At 38.4% G+C, this 13459-nt stretch overlaps 1 protein-coding gene across 1 annotated transcript in view; it reads right to left on the bottom strand.

Moving 5' to 3' along the window:
* ANAPC1 (anaphase promoting complex subunit 1) overlaps window positions 1-13459 on the bottom strand; it is a 115020-nt gene that overhangs the window by 62329 nt on the left and 39232 nt on the right. The window contains exons 18-21 of the mRNA XM_037727201.1: window positions 10402-10476; window positions 6457-6725; window positions 4454-4545; window positions 3220-3368 (exon numbers count right to left, since the gene is read on the bottom strand). Of these exons, the coding sequence (XP_037583129.1) occupies window positions 3220-3368; window positions 4454-4545; window positions 6457-6725; window positions 10402-10476 (585 nt within the window). The remainder of the gene's footprint in view (window positions 1-3219; window positions 3369-4453; window positions 4546-6456; window positions 6726-10401; window positions 10477-13459) is intronic.

Raw genomic sequence — 13459 nt, 5'->3', positions numbered from 1 at the left:
ACCCAGGAGGCGGAGGTTGCGGTGAGCCAAGATCGCGCCATTGCACTCCAGCCTGGGTAACAAGAGCGAAACTCTGTCTCAAAAAAAAAAAAATAATAATAATTTCAGGCTGGGTGCAGTGGTTCATAGCTGTAATCCCAAGACTTTGAGAGGCCAAGGCAGGCGGATCACCTGAGGTCAGGAGTTCAAGACCAGCTCAGCCAACATGGTGAAACCCCGTTTCTACTAGAAATAGAAAAATTAGCCAGATGTGATGGCTCACACTTGTAATCCCGGCTACTCAGGAAGCTGAGGCAGGAGAATCACTTGAACCCAGGTGGCAGCGAAGGGTACAGTGAGCTGAGATGGTGCCGCTGCATTCCAACCTGGGTGACAGAGTGACTCCATCTCAAAAAATAATAACAATAATTTAAATGAGAAATATTATGTTATATATATTTTGCTATCAGTAAAATATCTGTATTTTTTAAACAGAATCACCATTCTATATGTCTGTTTGGGAGTGATAGAGGGCTCTGAAGCACTTCTCACCATGAAGCAGAGCAAAACACAGAGTAAAGAAAAAGAAGGGCAGGGGACAAAGACATTTACAATCTACCAACATTTGAGAGAAGGAGCAAAAGCATATGGTTCTCCTGCAAGTCTGGGAAGACATGAGCAGGCTGCTCCAGGATGGGGAGACTGAAGAACAGGTGTGCCAAGAAACATGCCTTATCAACTGTGACAGCCCTTTGGTTCTATATGAAGTTTGATGTTGGGCATGTATTAACTAATATCTAAAAATTAATAAATCATGAAATTTTCAGATCAAGGTAAAGGTGAACAAAAATAATAAAAATAAAGATGTGTTTCTTTGAAAAAAATTTCAGCAGGATTTTTTTTGTAGCTATAGACAAAATGTTTATAAAATCAGTATGGGCCAGGGGTGGTGGCTCACACCTGGAATCCCAGCCCTTTGGGAGGCTGAGGTGGGGAGTTCGAGACTAGCCTGGCCAACATGGTGAAACCCCATACCTATTAAAAATACAAAAAATTAGCCAAGCATGGTGCCAGGGTTCTATAATCCCAGCTATTTGGGAGGCTGAGGCAGGAGAATCACTTGAACTCAGAAGGTAGATGTTGCAGTGAGCTGAGATCATGCCACTGTACTCTATCTAGCCTACGTGACACAGCGAGACTCAGTCTCAAAAAATAAAAATAAAATCAGTATGAAAAAGCAAGAAGAGTAATGAAGGAAGGAGTAATGTTAATCAGTTTTAAGACTTACTATAAAGCTATAGTAATTACAGTATAGACAGCCACAAAGATTAATAAACCAGAATAGAAAGTCCAGAAATAGACACAAGAATATGGCCAAATTGACTTTTGACAAAAGTGCAAACACAATAGAGAAATGATACTCTGTTCAAAAAATAGAGCTGGAAGAACTGGATATCCAATGAAATAATAAAAACCTTGACCTAAAACCTGACATATTATAAAAAATTAACAAAATGGATTAGAGATCTAAATGTAAAACACACAAAGAAACCCAGGAGAAAATCTTCAAAACCTAAAGTTAAACAAAGAATTCTTTGACATGACACTAAAAGCAACATCCACTAAAGAAAAATACTGATAAACTAGCTTCATCAAAATTAAACAGTGTCACTCTTTGACACATTAAGAGAATGACGAGACAAGACAAGGTAGAAACTAGAAGAAAATATCTACAAACTACCTGTCTGACAAAACCTCCTATCTAGAACCCTCAAAACATCATTAGCCATTAGGAAAATGTAAATTAAAACCACAATGAGGTATAACTACACAATTCTCAAAAAGATAAAAATAAAAAATAGTGACAATACCAAATATTGACAATGCAGGCAAATGATCTCTTAAATATTGCTGGTAAAAATGTAAAATGGAAGAGCCACTCTGGAAAACAGCCAAGTTTCTTTAAAAACAAAATACAAACTTAATGACCCATCAATCCTACTCCTAGGTACCTGCCCTAGAGAAAGAAAAACTTATATTCACATAAAAGCCTGAACATGAATGCTGAGAGCATCTGTATTTACAATTGCTAAAAACTGGAATCAACCCAATCATCCTTTTTTTTTTTTCCTCATTTCAAGTTTTAATCAAAGCTTGTATATAAGATTACTTTATTCCTGCATCTTCTCAATTGTTTCTTCCTTGTATTTGCCCCTTTCCTTTCCTACTTGGCGAGATTTGGCTTTCCGTTCAAGGATCTTTTTGCTGCCTTTGTCCAGTTTTTGCCTAGTGATAACCACCTTGCTGGGGTGAATGCCTACGTGGACAGTTGTGCCATTAGCCTTTTCCCGCTGCACCTGTTCAGTGTAGATTACATATTTCTTCCTGCAAACCTGGACTACTTTGCCAATCGGCTGACCTTTATAGTGTCCTCGTACAACCTGAACTTCATCATCCTTTCGGATGGGCATGGATCGCACATTGTACTTCCGTCTCAGCTCTCTGGAAACAGGGGAGGACATAATCTTCCTGCGAATGTGGGAAGGTGCACTGAAATGCCTTTTGCGATTCTTGCATCAGTTGGAAGTCACAAAGGAACTGAACTTCATTTTGGCTGCTCCCACTTCGGTGATCAACCCAATTATCTTGAATGAAAAACCAACTATGGCACATTCATGCAATAAACTACTCATCAGCCATAGAATGCAATGAACTGTTGATACAGGAAACAACTTGGATTTATCTCAAAATCATAAGAGAAATTTTTGAGGGTAATATAAATGTTCCATAACCTAATTGTAGTAATTACATGAATCTATACACATACTGAAATTCACAGAACTATACACAGAAAGAAAAACTTAACCTTAGGTATACTTTTTTTTTTTTTTTTGAGACGGAGTTTCGCTCTTGTTACCCAGGCTGGAGTGCAATGGCGTGATCTCGGCTCACCGCAACCTCCGCCTCCTGGGTTCAGGCAATTCTCCTGCCTCAGCTTCCTGAGTAGCTGGGATTACAGGCACGCGCCACCATGCCCAGCTAATTTTTTGTAGTTTTAGTAGAGACGGGGTTTCACCATGTTGACGAGGATGGTCTCGATCTCCCAACCTCGTGATCCACCCGCCTCGGCCTCCCAAAGTGCTGGGATTACAGGCTTGAGCCACCGCGCCCGGCAGGTATAATTTTTAAAACTAAATTTTAAAAGAAAAGAAGATAGGTAGTAACACTCCACATACATACCAAGACTACTAGTCTGCTTCTTTCACAGATTCCAGGGAGGTAAGGATAAGGTGGCATTCCTTCACCCTTCAGACAAGAGCTCACCCACTGATAAATACTTGGTGGCTCAGAAGTAAAAAATGATGGATGATGCATAAATCCCATTTGACCTTTAAAATTAGATAAACAGATACAAAAATACATTAATACAACAATATTTTAAAAGGAAGATGATCCACAGTTACCTGTCATTTTGAAACAATTAGAATAACATTTTCTCATATCCTCCAAAATGCTTCGTGTTTTCTGCCACAGTAAATAAGTGACTATGTTATTAAACGTAAAATATAAATGACTTCTATTTATCCCATCCTGGATGGAATTTTAGCAAATTATTTTCCTAAGGGATATAAAGAATCTAACCAAAGGCCAGGCCCAGTGGCTAACACCTGTAATCCCAGCCCTTTGGGAGGCCAAGGCAGGTGGGTCAATTGAGGTCAGGAGTTCGAGACCAGTCTGGCCAACGTGGTAAAACCTCATCATTACTAAAAATACAAAAATGAGCCGGGCATGTGGCACACGCCTGTAATCCCAGATACTCAGGAGGCTGAAGCATTTGAGCATGGGAGCTGGAGGATGCGGTGAGCCGAGATCATAACACTACACTCCGGTCTGGGCAACAGAGTGAGAGGCCCGGCATCAAAAAAAAAAAAAAAACCTAACCAAAATTTAAAAAAAAAACCTAACCAAAATTTTTTGCCTGGGCCCCAACTTTCAGTTCCTTTAGCTCAGGGTCTAGGACAGTACAGTGGTGACGGAAATGTTCTGTATCTGGATCTGCACTGTGCAATGTGGTGGCACTAGCCCCATGTGGCTACTGAGCTCTCAAAATGCGGCTAGTGCACTGAGGAAATACATGTTTCATTTTAATTGAGTTTAAGTAGCATATGGCTAGTGGCTACTAACTGGACAGTACAAGTCTAGGTTAAAAGCATCCTTGGCACTGGAAGCTCTTTCTAAACTTTTGCAAGTCTGAACCTTAGGGATGAGTAAAATTTTCACTATACACTGAAGATATTATGGCTTACTATGTGTCGGAAAACAAGCATTACAAACTAAAATCTGCCTGGTGGAAAAACAATGCCCCTGACTTAGAAGACAATGGTAAGAAATACATCCTCTGCTCTTCACTGAGAAAGATACAAGCAAATGTCACCACACTGTTCAGAAAATCTTTAAAAGCACGACGACTTACCTGGATCAATTGTGCACACTTGTCCAGTAGTTCTGACAAGCGTTGGGTAGTCTCTGTAGTAATGATCTACATAAGGTCCCAATTTTAAGTCCCTAAAACAGTAAGAGCATATAAAAAATAAGGTATTATAGCACTTTCTCCCAGCAGAGTTGGAAGGATTCATTAGTTGAATCTTTCAATTTAAAAACTTATTTATGAGAAAGAAGATAACCAAATCTAGAGTGTCTTTATGGTATTTTTGGACTTGAAAGTGCCCAGAGTGACAAATGCAACCCAATCTCTTTTTGCTAAATTTTGCAGAGGTAAAACTAGAGTAAAAGCACCGTGAGCTAGGTCTTCCTCCGCTATTTATTAGCTGTGTGATCTTCAGTAAGTCATGTCTATAAACCTCAGTATTTTCTTCTAGAAAATGGGGCAATACCAGCTAACTTACTCTGAAGTTTTAAAGATTAAATAAGATAGGCTGGACACGGTGGCTCACCTCTGTAATCCCAGCACTTTGGGAGGCCAAGGCGGGCAGATCATGAGGTCAGGAGTTCAAGACCAGCCTGGCCAAGATGGTGAAATCCCCGTCTCTACTAAAAATATAAAAAATTAGCCAGGCGTGATGGCGGACACCTATAGTCCCAGCTACTCGGGAGGCTGAGGCGGAAAATTGCTTAAACCGGGAGGCGGAGGTTGCAGTGAGCCGAGGTCTAGCCACTGCACTCCAGCCTGGGTGACAGAGAGTCCCCCCTCTCTGACAAAAAAAGACTAAATAAGATAAAGTATATTAAAAAAAAAAAAAAAAAAAAACCTGATAAAACATAAAATATCATGTTACTTATTTCAGAAAGCCATGATTATGTTTGAAAATTACTTAACTGCAAAAGAATTTTCATGATAGTAATGACATCCTAAGTGAAATTTACCATTAATTAAAATTGCCATGTCTCAGGATTGAATTTCAAGATCTCGAAAAAGATAACAGAAATGAGAAAATATACTATGTTTTAACTCAGAGGTTGACATTTCAGTTCAAATTCAACTTCTTTATCACCAAAGGTCATAAAGGCTCAAACAACGTTAGTATGACCCTAGAATTCAGAGCCATAAACAAGATCCTTCAAAAGCATTAAAAGGTGTTGAGACATATTAGAACTACCTTATTGTGGATCTACTATGAGTGCCTCAAAGACAGGGACGACCTCAGATTGCAACAAGGACAGCACAGCAAAATGAGTCTACAACTATCGAATACCCACATTCTTAGAAACAAATTTAGGCAAGTATCCTCATCATTAAAATAGGAATCTTACCTTGAGACTTTATATGTAAACTATGATTTTGTCAACTATAAAGCACTATTTGAATGTGGGTATTCTTATAAAACAGCAGATATTATTCTAGAACTCCCACCACAATCTAGCCAGTCATCCTGTCAAAATGAAAATCTATAGGCCGGGCGCGGTGGCTCAAGCCTGTAATCCCAGCACTTTGGGAGGGTGAGGTGGGTGGATCACGAGGTCAAGAGATCGAGACCATCCTGGTCAACATGGTGAAACCCCGTCTCTACTAAAAATACAGAAAAAAATTAGCTGGGCATGGTGGCGCGTGCCTGTAATCCCAGCGACTCAGGGGGCTGAGGCAGGAGAATTGCCTGAACCCAGGAGACGGAGGTTGCGGTGAGCCGAGATCGCGCCATTGCACTCTAGCCTGGGTAACAACAGCGAAACTCCGTCTCAAAAAAAGAAAAAAAAAAAAGAAAAAGAAAATCTGAGTAGGTCATCTCTATCTTTTCGTGACCTTCAACTAATCTCAGGACAAACACTAAAAATCCCTGCAAGGCCCACAGGCCCTTACATAACCAGTATCTTCAAACAACTCTGTGGTTTACAGGAGATGCCCTAGTTTTCTGAGAAGGTAGACTTCAGAAATTTATTTACAAGGTCTCTATATGATATCATGGAAAAGATAGTCATCTAAGGACTTCCTGGCAGTTTCTAACCTACAAACAAATTTACCTTGCCAACTGAACAAGAAGCTCAACAAGTGAACAAATTCCTTCTCCCATTAGAGTATTCAACTTAAGCTCCTCATACACCAGGTGAAGAACGAAAAAAATTGCAGGTATGTGAGTAAAGAGAAGTGTAGAAGAATCCAGACTGAGATTCTGTGAAAAATCCTCATCCTTCATGCGTGAACCTTCTGAAGAACTCAAACACAAGGCTCTGTTCAAAAGATGAGACTCAACATTCTGGTGGTAGTCTGAATTTAGTAAATATTCCCAGTCCTGAGAAGAATAAAAAGAATATTAATTTTTAAAAATACCTCCGTAAAATATCATTAGAAAAGAAAATTCACTTGAAACAATTCAAGTTTCATTTTCACATTAAGGTGATCTAAGAGCATATATTTAAAAAAAAAAAAAATACTAAGAATGAAGGAATTATAAAATAGCACACAATTTCCAGATGCCAGTTACAAACATTAAGGTAAGCCACCTTTAAAAACCATTTCAAAAAAAAATATTGTCATGTCCTTTTAGGAAAGACAATGGGAGAAGGATTCTACTATTTAGGTAGAGATTGAGAGAGAAAATTTAAGATTATCTCAGGCTAGGTTTTATAGGAAAAGCAGATGGCATGTTAGTGGCCACTACACTGAGCTGTGTTTCGGTAAGAGGGAAGGTCCACCTGCATTCAGCTGGTGAATTCATCTTTCTACATATATAAGATGCCAAGGCTAATAATATAATCTAATAATTAACTGATTTTCATATTCAGACTGTGTACTACATTTTCCAAATATTTAGTCTATTTTGGTTCTACTTGTGATTTACTGCATTTGGTTCAGAGAATGTGGCTTATGCTATTTCCAGATCTTGGAATTTACTGGTGTTTTTATAAGGCTTAATACAGTGTGTTATTCTGACTTTAAAATTCTTGGACTAGATACAAAGAATTAACCATAAAAGAAAAAACTAATAAACTGGACAACCAAAATAAAAAATTCTGCTCATCAAAGACACTGCTAAGCCACATACTAAGGGAAAATATGGTCAAGAACTCATGCCTAGAACATGTACATGAAATTCAACAGCTTACATACTTTTAAAAATCTAATAAAAAGTAGGTAAAGGGGCCGGGCGCGGTGGCTCAAGCCTGTAATCCCAGCACTTTGGGAGGCCAAGGTGGGTGGATCACAGGGTCAAGAGATCGAGACCATCCTGGTCAACATGGTGAAACCCCGTCTCTACTAAAAATACAAAAAATTGCTAGGCATGGTGGCACGCACCTGTAGTCCCAGCTACTGGGGAGGCTGAGGCAGGGGAATCACTTGAACCCAGGAGGTAAAGGTTGCAGTGAGCCAAGATTGTGCCACTGCACTCCAGCTTGGCGATAGAGCAAGACTCCATCTCAAAAAAAAAAAAAAAAAAAAAGTAGGTAAAGACTTGAATGGAAACTTCACAAAAAGATACGTAAGTAGCTAATGAGCACAGGAAAGAGTACTTATCATCCTCCAACCTCAGCCTCCAAGTAGCTGGGACTAGAGGTATATGCCATCATGCCTGGCTAATTTTTAAATTTTTTTGGTAGAGACAAGATCTTACTATAGTATGTTGCCCAGACTGGTCTCAAACTCCTGAGTTCAAGCAGTCTTCCTGCCCCTACCCCAAAACATGCTGCGATTACAGTGAATTTTAATTTAAAAGATTAAATTAAAATAAATTAAAAATTATAGGCATGAATTTTAATTTTAAAAAATTAAAACAAATTAAAAATTATAGGCATAAATTTTAATTTAAAGGAAATTAAGGCCAGGCATGGTGGCTCAACCTGTAATCCCAGCACTTTGAGAGGCCAAGGAAGGCAGATCATGAGGTCAGGAGGCTGAGACAATCCCGGCCAACATGATGAAACCCCATGTCTACTAAAATACAAAAAATTAGCTGGGCATGGTGGCACGCACCTGAAGTCCCAGCTACTGGGGAGGCTGAGGCAGGGGAATCACTTGAACCCAGGAGGTAAAGGTTGCAGTGAGCCAAGATTGTGCCACTGCACTCCAGCTTGGCGATAGAGCAAGACTCCATCTCAAAAAAAAAAAAAAAAGAAAAAGAAAAAGAAAAAAGAAAGAAAAAGAAATTAATATTCCCACCTGTAATCGCAGCACTTGTGGGGTAACGGCAGGAGGACTGCTTGAGCCCAGGAGTTTGAGACCAGCCTGAGCAACACATTATATTAAGACCTTGTCTCTAACAAAAAAATTTAAAAATTAGACAGGCATGATGGTGCATACCTGTAGTCCTAGCTACTCAGAGGCTGAGGTAGGAGGATGGCTTGAGCCTAGAGGAGCTCGAGGTTACAGTGACCTATGATAGCATCACTGCAGTCCAGCCTAGGCAACAGAGTAAGACCATGTCTCTTAAAAAACAAAAAACAAAGAGGCCAGGCACGGTGGTTCATGCCTGTAATTCCAGCAGTTCGGGAGGCTGAGGCAGGTAGATCATGAGGTCAGAAGTTCAAGACCAACCTGACCAACATGGTGAAACCCCATCTCTACTAAAAATACAAAAATTAGCTGGGTGTGGTGGTGTGAGTCTGTAATCCTAGCTACTCGGGAAGCTGAGGCAAGACAATCACTGGGAGGCAGGGGTTGCACTGAGCCGGGATTGCGCCACTGCACTCCAGCCTGGGTGACAAGGCAAGACTCCCTCTCAAAAAAAAAAAAAGAAATGAAAATACACGTCCACAGGCCAGGCATGGTGGCTCACACCTGTAACCCCAGCACTTTGGAAGGCCAAGGTGAGCAGATTACTTAGGCCAAGAGTTTAAAACCAGCCTGGACAACATGGTGAAACCCCGTGTCTACTAAAAAAACAAAAATCAGCCAAGTGTGGTGGCACACACCTGTAATTTCAGCTCCTGTGGCGGCTGAGACATGAGAATTGCCTGAACTTGGGAGGCAGCGGCTGCAGTGAGCCGAGATCATGCCACCACACTCCAGCTTGGGTGACAAGCAAGACTCTGACTCAAAAAGAAAAAAGGAAAAAAAAAAAAGAAAATATATGTCCACAAAGACTTGACAGTGAATGTTAGTAAGAGCTTGCTTTATTCATAAGACTGACCAAAAAAAAAAAGAAATAAATAGTAAGAGCTTGCTTTATTCATAAGACTGACCAAAAAAAAAAAGAAATAGCCTAGATAATCTACCAGCAGAAGGGCAGATAAACAAACTACGGTATATTCATACTGCTTAGCAATAAAAAGACACAAACTACTGGTATCTGTAACAATATGAATGAATCTCAAAAGCATTATGCTGAATAAAAGAAATCTTATATCAAAGATTACATACTATATTATTTCATTTACATCAAGTTCTAGAACAGGTATAACTAAGATATGGTGACAGAATTCAGATCAGTGATTGCTAGAAAAAGAGGACAAAGCTGATTAAGAACAGCACAAGGAAATTTTACGGAGTTATGAAAATATTCTGTGTCTTTAAAGAAGTGTGGGTTATACGAGTGTGCATACATTAACTGATCAAACTGTAAATTTAAAATGTGAGGACTTAATTCTTGTAAATTATACCACGATTTAAAAAAATATATTGGGCCACTTAAGAATATACCATGGAACCTGATATGATTGAGAACTTTAATTTAAAAAACACTGCATAAAAAAGATAAATGCTGTCACTTCAAGTAATCAGTTGGTAATAAAATGTCTACAAATCTAAACTGAAATCATGCAGCAATACACATATTAATGTTAAGATAATCATTAAAGACCACAGAAAATGTAACAGATCCCACTCTTCAAAATTATTATTATTCGGTATTAAAATAAATAAAGTGAAAGGTACTGGAAAGATAGAGGAATTGATAGGAATACCACAGAAGTGAGAGGCTAGTATGAGAATCCATAAATTAATTTATATTAGCAAGAAATAATAATGCTTACATCGTCAGATCCCGTCTCAGAAGGCCTTGCTTTTTTGGGCGCAATGACAGGGGAAAGTGATCCTTCAAAGTCAAACTGAAAAATAACCCCAAAAGAAAAGACAAAAGTCATAAATGCATTCCTGTCAACTGATCAACTTAAAGGATTCAGAAATCAGCCCTACTAATTATGGAAACTGAGGGAAGCCATCAAAACTCATTTTTTAATCTGGAAAATCATTATTTAAATACTTCTTCTAGGTCACTGTGAAGATAAAATGAAATCATATTAATATATGCAAACATCTAGTATGGTGCCTGGGCTCCTAAGTACTAATTTTAACGGTAGTTTCCTTCCCTCTCCTACTTCTGTAACAACACAGATTATATCACACCTCTGGTAGAATAAGAAACTTTAGGTATATCCACAATATGCCAAGTCTCAAAGGATCAACCCAATATCAGTCAAATGTTAGAACTACACAAACATTTATTTACAGTCCATCTACAGTAAACTATCTAACAATTCTATGGCAGAGACAAATAGCTACTCTGCAAAATCTTTGCTCTCCTCTTTCTCCTGAACCCAGAAGCAGACTACATACATACCCCTGCCTCCTCTGAAGTTAGGTGTGACCCTTTGACAGAGTTAATTATAAATGGAAGTCACTCTCATCATTTCCAGGACCAGTCCAGTCCTGCACCTGCTCCTCCCAGCTCTTTGCCCCTTCAACCTGACTGGAATACAGTCAACAAATGGCAATCTTGGAACCGAAGACAAAAGATCCTCCATCAACCTGGGTCCCTGAATAACTGTGTGGCTTGTTTATTGGCTAAGACCCATTATATAAGCAAGACAAACATTCTTATTGTGTTTGAGCCATTGTATCTTTTGAGGCCTTTCTGTTAGAATAATGAGCCTATCTTCTAACTAATACAACTACATAAAAGCAGTTTTCTACAAGTCATTCTTCTTTAATTTCCGCTGGCATAATATTTGCTGCCCCAGCTACTTCACATGGGCATTAACTATCAACTAATAAACTGTAACTCTATAAATGGCAATGGCTATTTTCCTATGCTAAATAACTTGCACATTTATCAATTCACTCACCTAAACAGAGTTGATTTCTACATAAAAACTAAATATAGGTAGCAATAAAGTGATTTTTAAAACTGAATGTTACTGAGAGAGAAGGTCTGCTTGTGAAGCATTCAAATAAAAAATAGCTCAACTCACATATTATTAAAAACCTGGTGAAATGAAAGCAACAAATAAAATAGTAACTATTTTACCTAAAACTTCAACCAAAATATAACACACACAAATACACAAAGTCCCACAGTCAGTAAGAATGTCCTTGCTATAATTATCAGATTCATAGGGCCTGGAGTTATGAGAAAGTAGAAACTGCCTGATAAGGACGGCTCTTTGTGCCATGCATGGATCTGTTTAATCTTCATTCTTTCAATGTGTCTCAGGTTAGCCAACCCTGTCATATGCTCCAATGAACCTCTACCCTTCATCTATCATAATATCAAATATTATTTATTTGTCTCCCCCACGACAGTCAATTCCAGAAGAACAGTCTGTCTTGTTTAGGGTATATGTGGGAAACCTGGTATCATGCCTAGCTCACAACAGGGATTTAATATTTATCTAATGAAAAAAAGAACGGCCCAAAAGCCATAAAAAGTTAACCCCAATTGCAACTATTCCTACAATGCACAGTCCAGTGTTCTCATTTAACACATCAGCAAATTAAAGAAAGCATAAAGAAATGCCAAAAATTGTGTAACTAGTCATTGGCCACTGGACTGAGAAGAGACTGGAACGTAAACAACATGAAATATAAATCAAAAAATAACTATAAACAGCTGATGCGATTTTGAAAAAAACCATTCCCATTTACTTATACAGAAATAAGATACAATTTCTCAGTAAGCTGGCAAAGGTTCATCACACCACGAATATACACTGTGGTGAAATGGGCACTTTTAAATGATGCTAGTAAGAATGTCACCTGGGAACCCCTTTCCAAACATTACTTGGCCCAGCAGTCTCTCTTCTAAGATTGAATTCTTGGGAAATAACTAGACATATGGTTAAAGATTTGTGTGAAAAAGAATGTTTATAAATTACTCATAATAAGGAAAAAAAGAATTCACAAGGCACAATTATTAGCTATTGGTTAATTATGATAAAACTATACTATAATGAAATGATGGAGGTTTTCTGGAAAATTTTTTTAATGATATGGGAAATTTTCAGTGATATTTTTATATAGAAGGTGACATGAAATATTTAGAATCGTTATCTCTGAGTATTATAATTATTTTCTTAATTCCTCCATTTTCCAAATTTTCCTTTCATAATTGAGACAAAAAACAATTTTTAAAACTGGATTTGCTGTATAAGGCTAAAACACATAGAATGGTACAGCTGAGTTACCTGGAAAAAGGATAATTATAATCGAGAGTAATTTGTTTTTCAGAGTGACCCAGGCAAGGTTGTCCTGGGAGTGATCTCCAAAGCTAGAAGGAGATCACCAATACTGAAGACACCACTCTGCTGATTTTGTAAATAATCTAGTAAGGGCCTGTAAGGATGTTTCTGTGTGAAGAGGGTGAGAGATAAGGCTTTATACCATTAACAGAATAGATACTCAGGCTAAAGTACTTTAAATCCCCCTCAAATCAAACTGTCCTCCTCAGATCCTGAGCAACACGTGTGTAAAAAGACAATCTTGTCTTCAGAAAAGAATGTTAAGCAAAAAGTTAGAAAATGCAGTCTAGTCGTTTTTAAAAAAATCACATCTGTGATTTTTTTGTGATCTAGTTTCTTCATCAATAAAAACAAAACTATCGGAGAGATAGCAGGGGGAGAAATGCCAGATGTAGGTGATGGGGAGGAAGGCAGCAAATCACACTGCCATGTGTGTTCCTATGCAACAATTTGGCATGTTCTTCACATGTACCCCAAAACCTAAAATGCAATAAAATAAATAAATGGGGAAAAAAAAAAGTAGATATTTAAGCTCTAAGAGCCTTGACTCTTTGAGAAAAACAAAAGACACCAG

Source organism: Cebus imitator, unplaced genomic scaffold (genome assembly GCF_001604975.1).
Source record: "Cebus imitator isolate Cc_AM_T3 unplaced genomic scaffold, Cebus_imitator-1.0 Scaffold222, whole genome shotgun sequence".
Classification (NCBI taxonomy): domain Eukaryota; kingdom Metazoa; phylum Chordata; class Mammalia; order Primates; family Cebidae; genus Cebus; species Cebus imitator.
This window is presented reverse-complemented; position numbering and strand designations above follow the sequence as displayed.